Here is a 16,015-nt window from a genome sequence, read left to right as displayed (position 1 = left end):
GAGGGAGAACAGCCCCCTGGCCACTGCAGGAGCATCAGCTGAGGGAGAACAGCCCCCTGGCCACTGCAGGAGCATCAGCTGAGGGAGAACAGCCCCATGGCCACTGCAGGAGCCCCAGTACCTGCTGGTGTCCTGTGTTTGGGTAAGTTCAAAAGCTGTGGGCAGCACACACCTGTGTGCACACAGAGTGCCAGCTCTCACACCTCCAACAGTGGAGCCACTTTTTTTGACAGATCCAGCCACAATACAGGAAACGTTGCATGGACACACAGGTGAGGTTCAGGGCACCCTTCCCAGGATTTCTACTGCAAGATGAAGGATGTCTTTGCCATAAAATTTAAGTGTTCCAGTGTAGTCAGAAATTCTTTAAGGATTCCCTTCATGGTACTTTCACTATTTTCTCAGGCCTTTGAAGCACAGTGTGAAGATATCAAGTACACACTCACTGTAGGTGTTTTGAATATCTAATTTTCCCCTCGAGGGTGTGTGCTCACGTGTATCATTATGGATTTCTGTGCTGAAGTCCAGAGCTGTGGCACACAGGCAGGTGCTCCTACAGCTGCAGGTGCCAACACACCTGCCCTGGTGCCACAGGCATCACCCTGTAATGAGGCATCACCAGGAACAGCACTGCCAGTGCTCCCTGTGAGCTGCTCAACCACCTGAGCAGTTCAGGGCTAATAATTGAGTGTGATACCATATCTTATCACTGACTAAAAGCAAGAGTATCAGCTTCAGTTTATAGGGTGCTGTAAAGTTCAGGAGGGGGTGGGGAATAAAATACTAAAATTGACTGAGAAATATGACCAATTATCTAACTTAATCTGAAAAAATACCTGGAAAAATATCACTGCAGTCCTATGAACATCTGACGTCTTTCCTTCCCCTGGTGCTACTGCAATCATTCCCAAAGGCCTTGTGTACTGTCATATTCTGTTTCTCCTATCAGGCATTTCTAGAACCAGAGAATTTGCACCTTATCTGGAAGTCTTCATAACAAAAATTACAACAACATAATTGTATACAGAATAAACTTGTTATTTTGGGTAGTCCTGTAAGAACAAGCTGCAGTATCCATTTTTAAGCATTTATATTCTTTATGTTCAATAACAAGCCCACCTTTTATTCTCTGCATTTCTTGATAGTATCATTTCTGTTTTATATTTTAGCAGGGAAAAACAGACCCAAGGCTGGCTCATCTCCTTCCTTCCACCTTTCTTATAGCAGCTTGGAGGTCTATACAGCACAAGCCCAGAATGTTACTTGTAAAACTGGAAGATATAAAACTTCATTCCTGAAAAAGCCCACAACTACTTTGTATTTCCATTTCAAGACACACTCTGTGTAGTTTCCTTTCATAACACAGGAATGGAGTGGCTTCTTCCAATGCAATTCCATTATAAGTATAGTAGAAGACTGTTTTATGCTCCATAGGAAAAGCTGGCCTGGTTGTAACTGCTTAAGCCACGGCCTCTGAGCTGCTTTCCCAGAAGTTTCCACCAGATGAGGTGCTAAAGGTTCTGTAGTTGCTGGCACACCTCCCTTGCCTTTCTATCCAACACAGTCTATTCCAAAGGTAGCACATTGTTGCTCCAAAAGGGATGACAGGGATGCAGTGAGGTGGGACAAGATGACAGATCCCTCCTCTTCAGCTGCAATGAGCCGGAGAAGGGAAGAGTGTGAGGTGTCACCTTTCTAAGGCAAGTGAAATAGGATTCCAGCTGACAGGGCCAATGTATATGTTAAAGTAAACCAACAACTCTCCCCCCTCCCCTTTTATTTTAATGGAAGTGCAGCTAGCTACATGCATCCTAAACTATGGAATTTTCTCTTTTTCTGCTTGGCTTTCTCTCTAGTGAGAGTGACACAAGTGCTATATCCCAGGATTAACAACAGAGAGCTATAGCTCAGAAAAGTACCTGCTCAAGTGGCAATTTTGCTTTGTAATCAGGAGGAAAATAGACAGTTTTGAATGACAAATACTTGCAAGATGGTATTTTAAAAATATGGTGCTGCCTTACATTACAGTCTGACAGAAATTTTTCAGCAAGTAGATATGTTCTTCTTAGCAAAATAAGAATTTTCCAATTCAGTTCCAAAATTTTTCTGTGAGTTGACCACTTAAAGCTCACAGCTTCTGATACAGAAAATCTCTCATTTCTGCAAAGAGAAATGAGAGAGAGAGAAAAGCCCACAGGGCTTCTCTTAATTGCAAATGTAAAATAAAGTGGCTATCACTGGAAAGAAAAATCAGATAGACCTCTCCATAGATTGGACCTCACACTACTGATTCTATTAGTATTAAATATATATGATTATCGAAGTGTTGTTAGTTTTCTTTACAAAAAGCTAAAAAACAGTTATCAAAGGACCTCTATGAGTCTGCTAGATGTTACTCAAGAGCTCTGACTTAGTAGGTTACTCACAGAGATTTATAAGAAATGCCAGCTGTTGGATAAACTGCGGGTCTATTCATCCTCTGATCTTCTGCATTTTACTTCCATCAATCAAGACCATGCAATGTAATATTTTTTATTTCTTTTTCTGTTTAGACAAGCAATTAACAGTTTACACTTCCTAGTTCTTAAGCAATAAACTCTAGGTACAGACCCATAATGTAACTGTGGGTGACTGCTGTAGATACAATTGCTACACAACAAACAAAGTGGGACTTTACACCCACAATATGAAATGAGATGTGGCTACAACAACTGGCTGGTGCCAGAGAGGATAGTTGGGAAGATATGAGAAGTAGTATTCCACCAGTGAGCAGGAAATAACTTCCTGATTCCTTGTGCAGGCTACAGAGATAACCTGTGTTACTAGAGGAGAGAGTTTATTAAAACTATGAGCACCAAAAATCAGTATGACAAAGCCTCAGACACCTGTGTTTCACGTCATGAAAGTTACTATTTTAACACTGTGGTGCAGTGTCTCCATGAAATTGGTTTTAGTGCATTATTTTATTGTGGTTTCCTGAAATTTGAATAGTATGAAATCTTCACATTTTTAAACATGCAGTTTCTTGTTTCCTATCTTTCCTTCCTAGAGGGATTTCCAAAAAGTGCCTAGGGAAAAAAGGTATGCAAATTCCATAGTGCAGAATAACTTGAACCGCATAAATTCAGGTTCTGTTCCTAAACACTCACGTCAAGTCTGAGGGACTACAAGCCCAGAAATTTAGGGAAATAAGAAATTAGAAAGAATGTTGACTAAATCAACTTATTCCTTATTCATAAGGACTGTGTTATGACTGCAGTACATTCTTCTACTGCTTCAATTTGCCTAAGCTATTCTGTATTAAAATAATCCAGAGTGCTTCAACCAGACTTGAAAGATAAAGATACTTAGTACAAAAGCTCTGAATCAGCTGGAATATCCAGATTTCCATTTCATTCTCTTTGTTTCCCCCTTCTGCTCCAATCTCATCTGACAGAAGAAAGCATTTTTCTGGCATTTTTACTTTTTGCCCCACTGTTTCTCTGGCCTCTATGTGTTCTACCCTCTGCTTCAAAAAATTTCTTCTGTACTGGTGTTCCATTTCTGTTTCTGCCCTGCTGAGGAGCTGCTACCCGTTTTACTGTCTCGTTTCAGAAGACCACGTTCTGTAATTCCTTATGAGAAGAAGAGAAGGATTAACTGTGGTTTTGATACAAATCTTTACATCACACTTGGCAGTAAATATACTCCAGGTCACCCAGCAGGTTTAGGTTTGAACTGTAAAATGACCTCTTTTTTGGCAAAGATAACAGAAGTATTTTGCATGATAGAGCTGCTAGTGGTCAATAATATGTCTTTTGGCAAGTCTAAAGGAACTCATGGAAGAGACAATTTCACAGAGGGCTGCACCTACAGTAACTCCCTTGGGATTACAGGGCCCACAGATGAGCGAAGTTTGACCTGGTCTTTACACATCCCACATTGCTCAGCATTCACTGCAATATTATAAAAATACAAAAGTGTAGAGTAAATTCTTTATTTTTCTTTTTAAGTAGATACTTTTAAAGACATCTGAGTGTTTCATATTTCTTTGGAAAATAGTTCAGTGTTGTAGCCCAGCTTCAAGACCTGTAACATTCTTTTCTTGAAAATGCAAGTAATCTCTTATAGATTCCTAACCACATTATCCTGCCTTTTCCAGTGTTCACTGGCTTTCCTTATGTTTAAATTAGGTATTCCATCAGAGAGTATGGTGAAGGAAATCCAGAGTTACTGTTTTCCTTAAGAAGAATAGATTTTTCAGCAGGAACAGTTAAAGCAGAAGGTGAACAGAAAGCAGGGTTAGAGGCCTGACCCTGAAGAAGGCCATGTTTTCTCAATACAGTATATCTAGAAAAAGGTTTATAACTGCACGGAAGAACTCATAATTAAGCAAAAATATATTTTCAATTGCAATTCTGTATTGTCCCCAATAATAGGGAAAAACAGTTATTTTCAGAATTCAGCACAAGATTGCCCAGTGATAGTATTTTCCAACAAGCAATATCCCACAGTCACGTGACATCCAATAAATCAACTGCTTCCCTGCATCTGCCCAAGTGCTGGACTGCAAATATCGTGATTGTGCATTTTCTGATATTTTATAAGACTCTGCATAGTCATCTCTTCTACCTTTTGTGCTGTGGTTTGACACCAGCAGCTCTGCTTTCTGTAAACACCCTGCAGAGCAAACACAGAAAGCACCTCCATCAGGACTGTTTGCTTTGCCCTGTTTGCTGTTCTGCCGCTCCCAGCTTTGACCACGGGAGTTCACACTCACCCAGAAGTGGTTTCAGAACAAATCATAAAAATGTGTGCAGCACATAGAAACCAGTGGCCACTGTTCAAGGAGGTTCTGTCCCCTCAGTTCCACTTCACCAGAGCTATTAAAAAAAATTGCTAAACCCACCCTTTATAATCAGTACTACTCTGGGTTACAGGAGCAGATCCATGTTACATCACTGGAAGAGCCCTACACTGCCCAAAATCAAAAGTTCTGAGACAAGACTCTTCATCAAGTTATTTTTGTCAAAAAGCAAATAAAAGCATTAAATAAATGTTTCCTCTTTGTAGTGTAGTTCCCACTTCTTTGTCTTGTAGTTATATAAGAAATAGTACAAATACTTTGTACTTCTTTACCTAATATTACAATTATACTGCTCAGCCTACAAAAGTGAAGTTGTCAAGGTCAAGTGCAGATGAAAATCTTTCAAAAATTCAGAAATTATTTTCAGGAAAGTACAGAACTTGTAGTAGATTTATATAATGTAAAATTAATCCATCTTTGAGTCTAGTTTCTCTTTCAAAAGCTCAACTAGAAAATAAATATAATGCATATGAGAACTTTTTAGTGATACACTTGATCAAAAGTAGTGAGGTAAACCTGAACCCTTCACAATGAAACTCATACAGAAAATGGTTTTAGTTTAGAACTGCTGTCATACACTAGGACTCCTCACAACAATATTCTACTGCAAAAGTATTTCAACATTCATCTCTGCATGAGATGAATAAAAATATATGCTTTTGAATGCACAGGCAGACATATATTCACAAAAGGAGAAAAAGAAAAGGTCACTTTTTCAAAACATTGTCTTGAGAAACAATATGAAACAATATACCTTAAAGGCATCTCATCCCTTCCATCTATGTGTCATTTAAGAGTAAAACATACTTCTACTGATCCTTATCTACTTCACATTAGTTCTGTGAAGTTCCAGCAGGAAAACAAAAATAAAGTTTATATTTTGAAGGATTTCACTTACCCAATTCTTTAGAAACTGGAGAACCAGCTGATATATCCCCAATCTTTGCAAGGCTGTCATAATATGCTCTTCCAGCCACTATCATAACTGGGGGTGAGGAAAAAGAAAGTGTTAAAAGAAATCAAAATATCTTCCATTTTTTATTAATCTATGATCCTCTGAAGGGCACAGAGAGTAAAAGATGAGTATATGGCAACAAGGAAATCTGTCATAGAGAGTTACACAAGCCCCTGTGCTCCTGCTAATTTGTGAAACCAGGAGACAAAGACAGAACACCAGAAGACATTAATGAAGTTTCAGCCTCTTAGTTCCAACTTCCATGCAGACCCAGGGGCAATCAGCATCCAGTGGGGAGGTTTAGCCATAAGCCATTGGTCAGGACATAACCAAATTCCTTGGTACCAATAAAACTGGAGGAAAAAACCCAAAATGCAGTCCCGAATTTACCAGAAATGCCAAGATGTCTTGTATCGACCAGGCAGAGCAGTGATGTGAGAAATGGCAACTGGCCATGAGACAAGGGACCTGTCGGTGCCACAAGGAAACCTGGAGCCCTTCAAAAACAAATGACCATTTCCTGCTTAAGTTGTCTCTTACAGGAACCAATAAGTTCTTAATATATATCATGAAGGTTCCAGTTATTCCCAGTTAATCATTTCCTGGTTATGGCTGATTTAAACAGCAAAGCCAGTTTTGCCAGAACGAACACGGAAACGTCAGGACCCAAACTGCAGGGAGGGCAGTGGGGACAAGCACTTTACTCAGGGAGTAGATCTGCATTGGCTGCCTTGCATCTTCACAGTGCCTAGAACTGATCTGCACCCATGAAGAAAAGAAATAACAAGGACAAACTGGCAAGATTTTAATGTAAAAGGGCAGTGAAAAATACTTATTGAAGTTAGTCTTCATTACTTTTTTTGTAGTAATACATTCTTCACTGAAAGGTAAAGCCAAGCAGACTTGCTGTTGACTTTAGAATACATTTTTTTTTTTTTTTTTCCTGAGAGGAATATAATTGCCAATTATAGGTCTGTATTTTATAGTTTTTACTAGTAAGGTGGCATCTTTGGTTACATAACAGTATATTCACTGAGAAGTCTGAGAATTTTCCAAATGAAACAAAGATTCTTTTTGAGGCTCTGTTGCACTACAAAAGGGTAATTTCTGCCTCAGCTCCATCTCATAGGTGCTCTGTGTTCAATTTTTCTGAACTGAAGAATTATGGTGGTGCTGTGGTGGAGCACAGTGTGCCACCAGCACCAGGAGATTTGATGCCAGTCCAACTCCTCCTATCTATGTTTCCTCAAAACAGCCCCAACTCACTCTTTTCTCCTAATGCAGGTACTAAAAAGACAAAAAAAAAAGTGATTTCCCCTGTGCTAACCAAACTAAATCAAGAACTCCATTTGTACAGCCCCTTCACCAGTACTATGGCTTTTAACGTACCTCAGAAAAGGAGCTTTGACCTTTTGTCCCTAAAATATTTAAAAATACATTATAAACCTATCGGGAGTTCTCCCAAGTTTCATGTTCATTGTCGGCCTACTCTGGCTTTTTTTTGGGAAAGCTACAAAGTGTTTGTTTAGCAACAGAGTATTTACTCCGTGCTCCAGATCTATTTTACACCGCCCAGGACTGATGGTGGAAAGATTAACAATTTATGAGAGTCCAAAGATGACTTTGCAACAGTTGTTGCAACATTGTAAACGTCCCTTGGAAATGAAGTATTCGTGGCAGCTCTGCTTTATCAGCCAGTCCTAAAGGCAAACGTGCCAGAACACAGCACCCCCCGGCCTCTCCTCTGTGCTCTGCACAGTTATATCGTGAACTCCTGGTGACAAACTGAATTAAAAGAGGCCCAGTGTAACATATCAACAGCAAAGTGTGTGAAAAAAAGCAGAACCCTCAGAAACTGGTATAGAAATATTTCAAGTGAATATGAAAACACTTGCTGCTACTTCTGGCACTACCTGTAATTCCTAAGGTCAGGTATTAGGTAACCACATGTTCATCCATCAGGTTAGGCACTACTACAAATAAATCAACATTTCCCTATTTTCATCTCTAGCAGGCTCTGGTTTTATCTTTTTCTCAAGCCTGGTCTAAAATTTGCATGAAGAGAGATTTTAATGTCTGTTTGGCTATGCACTACTTCTGCAGGATCACATTTCTCAGAGTACTAGATTACATGTAGGGCAAAGACACGCCATGGGCTCGAGCAAGGCAAAATTAGAGACATTTTACATGGCTTTAATATGATATCAAGCAGTTCAACAGGTCTGCATGGGTGAAATGGAGCAAGCTCTAACAGGTCCTACACTGTAGGCTTTGGGAAACAAGAGCCCAGTCCTGGAAGCCCCTTCCTAGATAGTTTCTGTGAAGTCAGTGATGGAAGTAAACAACTGGATTCTAAAACGTCCTTAAATTCAAATATATTCATTCTGATTTTGAATCCATTAAAAAAATCAGGATTAGCATGGGCAACAACAACAAAAGCAATCCACTACAGCAACTCATATTCATTCGCATTGTTCTGTTCTCAGGGTTCCTTAGGCAGTGACATGTATAGGTGAGCAGGAACAGATCTAAGGATGTGAAACATCTTTGCAAGATATTTTCAGAGAAAAACCAAGAATATCAAATTTACATCACTTTGGTGGGGGTTTTTTCCATTTATGTTATTATTCTAATATGGGTTATTTAAACCTATTTCAGTTTATTTTGCAGTAGTTCTGTGCCTAAGTGTTTGTGAGGCAACTTCCTCAGAACAGTGGCAAAAAACCCAAAAGGTTGGGGAGAAGGTACCTATGTTTGTGTGCTTGTGCTTGTTAGTTGGGTTTTTTTTCCTCTTAATATACACATCCAAAGTTCAGCTTGGAAATTAAACTTATACACAACCCTCATGTCTAATATGTATATTTAAATGAAAATTAAACAATCTTTCTGAAGTTAGCACTTAGAAAACTTACCATTAACAGCTTTTTCATAATTCTTCCCCAGATTTATTAAATTCCTCAGTCCTGGATTGAACTGTTCCATAACATTCTAGTGAAGAGAAAACAAAATTTGTGTTATAACAAAGGCAATTTAACAGGGCATGGAAGTGTTTGTCTCAGTGTCACTTAGGTCTAGTTTTCAGTTTCATATGTACAGCATCCATCTGAAAAGTCTGTGGATGGATGAAAATTGGAAGATTTAGGATACAGAGGAGAGCAAAGGATGGAAGGGAAAAAAACCTGAGCATTTAAGATCAACAAACAGGAAAAAAATGGTAAACTATTTCACAGGGGTAGAAAGGAATCTGGCTGTTTATAATATAAAAGGATGTCAAGCATGTGATCAAAGTTTGCACAAAACTGTCTTCTATGATAGGTGATGGTGGAATAAAGATGAGAGAAAAATCTTTATCCATAAATGGATAGCCATAGTCTTTGCAAAAAGTATAAGTTAAACTGTGAAATATGAATCCAAATTTGTGTTTGCCTAAATTTGGGGGGTGAAGGAGGGAGAAGAAGCTTTTGCCCACTCCCAAAAGGAAAATCCCCTACAAAGTTTGAGTTGTCCGTATGCAAAAGCTTCAGTTTCTCCTCTTTCTGGTCAAAGACAACAACTCTCCCTCTTCCCCCCAAATCAATATTGCAAAGTTACTTGCTATGAGCACTGAAAAAGGAAAAGCAGCTGCTATAAATGTAGCGGTTATTCACTCCTCAGAATCCTGCTCTTTATGATATCTTGAACACATGTAGCATAAATAGTGGTATTCCAAAAGGAAGATGATGAGACACCAGAAGACACTATTTTGTTATTCTCACTATTTTTATGGCAATACATTTATGACACAACTCACTATTGTTCACACAGCAGAACTTTCAAGTTCAAGGAATTCAAAACAGATGCTTTTTGTTTATAAGAAATACAAGACTCAAGACAAGTGAAATAGTATCAAGTTTTTGTCTGTTATACTACTAACAGAATGCAAATATTTATGTTTAGTACAGAGGTGGACCCAGAAAGAACAGCAACACCATCACACGTGTCTTATTTTCGGGCAAGGTCATGCAGACAGAACTTTATTTAATTTTTCAAAGATAGCACTATGCCTAACTCTATTCCATTTAAAAAGTGAAGGAAAGAATTAACTCCAGTAACACTTTAACAGTCATATTTAGTTAAAATATAGATTTAAAAAAAAAGAACAAACTATTAGATTCCAATACTAGTGGAGTATAAATCAATAGCAGACACAGAACGACAATACCTGGCCCCTCTGCCTTTGTGTACAAATTAAATGCAACTGGGATTGTTTTCTGGTCTGTCCCATTAAACTCTCACCCACCAAAATGCAATCACTGCAAACAAACCAGCTATTGTCCCCAGGCCCTTGATTTGTGTTAACTCACAAACCACATCCAGAAATCATTTGGGAAAGTGTGTTTCAGGTTGGGCCAACAATGCCAAGGGCTATTTTAACAACTTAACAGCATGGATATTCAAGCTGTAGTGTCTGGGAACATCCCTCCTCCTGCCCCAGCTCTGTAATTTGCTCCTGTCAGTGTTGCTGCTGTGCCTGTTGCCCTCCTGGTTGCTGAGGCAGTGACTGGGACACACTTGTTCCAAGGAGTAAGTTGTTTCTTCCTATTCCAACTTTTTCCTATTTCTTCCCAGCTGTGTACTAAAGATGTCTGTTGCCATACATGGAGTCAGTGAATCACAAGGAAAAAAAAAGTTGAATTAGGGGATTGTTTTGGGATAGAGAGTTCTGTATTTCAAGGATATGGGGAAAGGAAGGTGTACAGTGGTGGTGTGTTATCTATGGCAGGTAAGAATCTCAATGTCACCTTGAATTACCACTCTGTACTGAAAATAATTTTCCCGAAGGACAGATTCTGCCCCTGTTAACCCTGCTCCTTGAAACAAAAAATTACAGAGTAAAACCCTTTTTGCCACCTACCCAAAAATTCTAATGGTAACATGACACTTATTTGTCTTGAAGTACTGATTTTTTAAATTACCGTCTTAAACATTCAGAGGTTAATATTCCAATTTTCTTATCATCTTCTAATTCAGATTTCAAACAAAAAACAGTGATTGCACCTGTGTCATTAGTTTTCATTTAGGAGGAAGGGAACAAAACACAATAAAATTACCCTCTACAGCTCCCCTCTCTGAAGCCAGGCCCCACAGCTCTTGATTTTCACTAGACCCACTTGATCCATAGCAGTTTTTCAAGTACAGCAGACACAGACTACCCTGTGGGAACACAGCAGCTCCACTGAAACACAAGGGACTCAGAGGAAGAGCTCCAGTCCATCACCTCTGCTCACTGTGCATGTAAAACTGCTGGGACAGATGAAGAAACAATTTACAGCTCAGTGCCTGCAGTGGCTGGAAGGGGTACAACTAATGGATCTTTTCTCCATCAGACCAAGCAGTCTCTGGAAGTGTTTCAGGCTTTGCTCTGCCACAGTGGTTGATTGTTAGCAGAACCAGTCTCCAGACGTGAACGCCCGAGAAACGGCAAAAACCTTTGCAATGGAAATTCCCCTTTGGAATCTGCTTGGTTTAACACAGGGTATGGTTTGCTGATCCTCCCAGCACTGGGCAGGGCTCAGCTACTTTCCTACTAAGGGTTGGTGTTTGATAGACTTAGCTCTGTTTGATAGACTTAGCTCTCCCTGACCCCCCGCCAGGTCTCCAAGGTGACCCAGTGGAATAATTCTGAGATTATTTCCCTTTCATACATTAGAAAGAAGCATAATATGTGGGGTTTTTTTAATTTCTACTGAAGACTAGATTCTCAAAGCAATCAAAAAACCTGGCCATGCTTCTAGTGGTCTTTTCATACAGTTAACCACACTTAACCACTGGCTGTCTTTGAAGTACTGCCCAGGGAGAAGTATCTAGAGCACTTTTTCAAAAAGGGGAACTGTCACAGGCAACTCCCTCTTCAGGATCAGACATGAATTTGATATGGCCAAGACATTTCAGATAAATTAAAATTATTGTAATATTTTATTCAGCTTCAGAAGTTACAGGGGACAAGAGCAACTCAAATCAATTTGTACAGTTGCTTTTTCTTACAGTTTTAAAGCTTTCTCTTACTTGTAGTCTAAGGAAAAGGTCATGAAAATGAGTGGGACTGAACATGAGTGCAAAATTTCAAGTCATACATTAAAACTAGATCTCAAAACTTCTAAAAAAGCAGGATAGAGGATCAAAGAAGAATTTCTGATCAGGAGAACCACTAATTTAAGATTGTCAGAAGTCTCTGAAAATAACACAGTCTTGTTATTTGTCATGGTGTACACAGATGTGGAAATGAAACCTCTGCCTCAATCCAAATAAAGATCACAAGGTAAGAAAGAGCCTGGGAGAGACAAAGTGGTTCAGAACACATTGTTTGACTGTACAGTGAGCACAAAAACACGGCCTCCTAATTGTCAATCGTGTGTCCTATATTCCAGTGACACTCTACCTCTCATGGACAGAATAATTAACGAGAAGAGGAGGCACATGATCAGATCCTACAGCTTTCTATTATTTAGGATGAATGGAAATAAAAGGAAACATTTTCAAAACAGGCAACTAGAAACACGTTTTATGCAGAGACCTTTAGAGTTGGCAAAAGCGACCTCCCAAGAAAAAAAGCATAAGTGAAACCTATTCTGGTCATTTGAGTCATTGAATCCTCGTATAATCTGTTATAAAGTTGCTGTGTGCCTTTCACATCATGAAGCCAATGTGAGTTATTCAGCCTGGTAGCACAGAGCTGACTGAGGAGGAAGAAGCCTTGTATTTCCACTTCTTGTGTGTAGGTATTATATCTCCCACAGTTCCTGATAGTTCATATAAACAACACTAATCTTCAAAACAAATGACAACCATTGTAAAAGTGCCTTCCTGTAAATGCTCAGCATTGCTTTTTACTTAAAGACACACCTCACTGAACAATAGCTCAGCAGGTATGAACACAACTAAACAATGCATAGACTCCCTGTAGATTCAAGTTTACATCCTGCAGGCACTTTTGCAAGAGTAAATAGCAATGTATTTGGGTAGAAATCTGAAATTATAAAACTAGCAAAGTAGATCTTGATGTGCATCATCACTGATATTACCATCACTATAGCTGTTCATAGCTAACCTTTGTGTAGCAACTAATGATTTAATTTAAATTATTTCTTAGTTTGAAAATGAGTAAATTTTTCTTAAAGTCTTTAGTGTTGCCACACTATGTCTGAGAACCCACTTGAGGAGATTCAAAAGCCATAAAAAAAGTAAATCATACTGTGTTCTACTGTACTTGAAGCATCTTGTACATTACTGCATTTCATCTCCTTTAGCTTTTGAAATCCATAATACAGTTTTCAGAAGAGCACAGTTGAGCCCTCAGCATATCTCATGTTAAGCTATCTCGGTTTTAAGTTAGCTTAATATTGTTTTAAAAGAATTTTAACGGAATGGAAAAGAATAAATTAAGGTGCCAGTGTTTATTCAAAAAGACTAATTCTTATGATTAATTACCAGTCATCTTGATGGAAGATTTCTTGTTTAAGAGAAACATTACTATGCCATCCATCGCTGTGTTTCAAATACAGACTTTTCCAGGTTATGAACAGCTGCCCAAGGATAGACTCTAAGTAGGCATAACTGTAAGTAAGGTCAAAAGAGATAATTTGCACCAAGGTGGAACTGCATTTTACACACACACACAAACTTCCAAGGGCTCCTCTTCCCACAAGTTAGATTTGTATTTCAGGGATGCTAAACGACAGCCTGACTGCAGCACGTGCTAGGACCACAGGTGAATTTTAGTTTTGGTAAATAAGTCTGGTAGTTTAATCTAATTGTCAGTCTTTTTAAAATACAGAAACACGGAATTTGGGACTTTAACAGAATTTATCACATATATTTTCACAACAATATAGCCTGCCAAAGTAATTCTACAATGCCCCTGAGGAGAACACATCACTCCACTGAGCAAAGGGGTTTTTTGGGGGGGGTCTGTTTTGGTTTGGTTTTTTAGATTATACTTTGGTTGATAATGGAAATTTCTGGGTAAGATTCACTTGAATACAGAGTGATAGGTCTTTAAAAACCAAGATTAGCAATGCCAATGAATCACAGCTATCCTGCCATTATGAAGAGCTCCGGAAACCTCAAACCACGGGAGCACTCGGTGACCGCCTGCCCAGCCCTCAGCCCACACAGACAGGACAGGTCTGGAACTCAGCACTTTCCTGTTTTGTCCCCTTTCCCCTGCACTCTGTGTATCTCAGCTGGATGCCAAGTAGTTTTCCCCCACATACAGCAGATAAAACAACACTGTGTGGGCTGTGGGGACACACTAAGACATAACAACTTCCCTGGGGTCACACAATGTCCCCTCACATCACGTCACATCACCTCGGTGAGCGACAAGGGCAGGGCTGTGTCATACCAGGGAACTTCTGAGCAGTTCCTTGGCAAAAAGGAGGCTGTGCCCTCTTTAGTCATCGACTCCCACACCCTTGGGCTTCATTTTGCACGTGCCATTCCTATCATGCGTTAAGGCGATTCTTCAGGTATTACATAAAAGGGTAAATGTCAGCCCTGGGTTTTGTGTGTGCACACATATTTGTGAATTACGTTGTTTACTTAGTCAGGGTAGCTGAAAAACATTGAGGTATTCACTTTCTGGTGTTGTTGCCAACAGAAAGGAAGAACAAGATAAAAATAAAAGGGTCACCTGATGAATTCTGTGAGCGTATTTTGAAGCTTTGTATAACACAGGTTACTATGTATTTAATAAATCCAATGGATTAGCACTGTGAGAAGAAAAAAAAAAGCAAACATACAACAAAACCTCTCAAAAATAGCAGACCAGCAAGGTATTCAATTTAATTTTCTATTACTTTTCCAGGTCATCCAAAGTTGATTTTTTTTGAGAAGTCCAAAGCCTGTGTTCAGCCCTGCAGCACAGATGCCATCACTGCTTTACACTGAATTGGTTTTCCCAGGCAAAGCCTTTCTTTTTACTGGTAGGAGAGGCACAAACAGAAGCTATGAATTTTATCCATCCCAGCACGGTGTTTCAAGCAGGGCATTGCCAGGATGGTACAGCAAGAGCAGAAGTTCCATGAGCACCACTAAACAAAGCAGAGCAGGCTGAAGTACAGCACAAAGAGGTGTTCATTTGTTTTAGATGGGGGAGCTGTGATTACAGTCACAGCCAGTGCTGAATACACAGGCTACTCCTCTCTGCCCCTAAAAGGTGACAAACTATTTTCAAGATTTCAACTTTGATATAGAAGTAACTGCTTTAAAGTAGACGCTGAATCCATTTTCTGTCTGAAGCAGCCTTTATACCTTATCTGGATAAAGTTTCAATTTTTAATGAGGGCAGGGCAGGAGGGTTTCCAGGCCTGTGAGTTCAAGCTATGTGATACAACATACCAGACCTCTCAAAATACCTACATAGAAGGCATTTCATCACACTGTCAACACTAACTTTGTATTACCGTGTTTTTGCTGGTTATTTCAATCTTAAGTATCCCTTTGAATTAGTTTAAAACACAAAACAAAAGGGTAAACTTTCCCAGGAAATAAGTACTGAATAACAGGGAAGGTTTTGCTTATTTAGAGGTCTGTTATTCCTTTAAAGCCTATTTTAAATCATACCCATTAAAACATACAGGATATTTTCTTCCCCCTCCTCTGTAAAACTGTTTTAGCTACATTCTAGAAGTCAATAGACAAGGTAGAACATTCCTTTGTTGGCACAGCCCTGAACAGTCAACTTCCCAGGTTTCTCTTCTGTGAGCCTGTATTTACAGGGTGCTCTTCTGAGAGAGGATTTTATGTTTGCTTATGGCCTTGCCACGAATGTAACTGATATAAAAAGCACCAGACTGTTTAAGATGACCTGCTCTGGTTCAGAGGACAAAATTTATAGCCAGGTTATCTCCTTTTTTTTTTTTTTAAAGTAATTTTGCATGGAACTGATATCTAAATCCAAAGAAAGTAAACAGAACATACAACATGTCCCCAATTAGCCGGTGTAATCGAAGGGGTAAAGTTGACTTAAGTGTGTTGAAGAACCACAAAAGTAACAAACATCAAAATTTACTCCCAGTAAATGTTTTCAGAGACCTTTCAGTGATGACAACAACATCTTCAGAAATATGAAAACATTCGGTAGTAAACCAGCAAGGTTTAGTAAACAGTGAAATAGAACAACCCCTCAGAAAGCTTTCCTTTGGGCTCAAAGCTGCAAGTGCACTGCAGCTGTA

At 39.2% G+C, this 16,015-nt stretch overlaps 1 protein-coding gene and 1 long non-coding RNA gene across 2 annotated transcripts in view; one reads left to right on the top strand and one right to left on the bottom strand.

Moving 5' to 3' along the window:
* The window catches only part of LOC113967733, a 25,104-nt gene extending 9,520 nt beyond the window's left edge, over positions 1-15,584 (top strand). The window contains exons 2-3 of the long non-coding RNA XR_003534279.1: positions 1-142; positions 14,647-15,584. The exon at positions 1-142 is cut by the window's left edge and continues 118 nt beyond it. This is a non-coding gene — a long non-coding RNA (uncharacterized LOC113967733). The remainder of the gene's footprint in view (positions 143-14,646) is intronic.
* BAIAP2L1 (BAI1 associated protein 2 like 1) overlaps positions 1-16,015 on the bottom strand; it is a 34,496-nt gene that overhangs the window by 17,602 nt on the left and 879 nt on the right. The window contains exons 2-3 of the mRNA XM_027683574.1: positions 8,714-8,789; positions 5,745-5,831 (exon numbers count right to left, since the gene is read on the bottom strand). Of these exons, the coding sequence (XP_027539375.1) occupies positions 5,745-5,831; positions 8,714-8,789 (163 nt within the window). The remainder of the gene's footprint in view (positions 1-5,744; positions 5,832-8,713; positions 8,790-16,015) is intronic.

The sequence above is a fragment of the Neopelma chrysocephalum genome, unplaced genomic scaffold (genome assembly GCF_003984885.1).
Source record: "Neopelma chrysocephalum unplaced genomic scaffold, ASM398488v2 Primary Assembly neopelma1_65, whole genome shotgun sequence".
NCBI lineage: Eukaryota > Metazoa > Chordata > Aves > Passeriformes > Pipridae > Neopelma > Neopelma chrysocephalum.
Note: the sequence above shows the minus strand (reverse complement) of the source record. Positions and strands in the feature narration are given on the sequence as shown.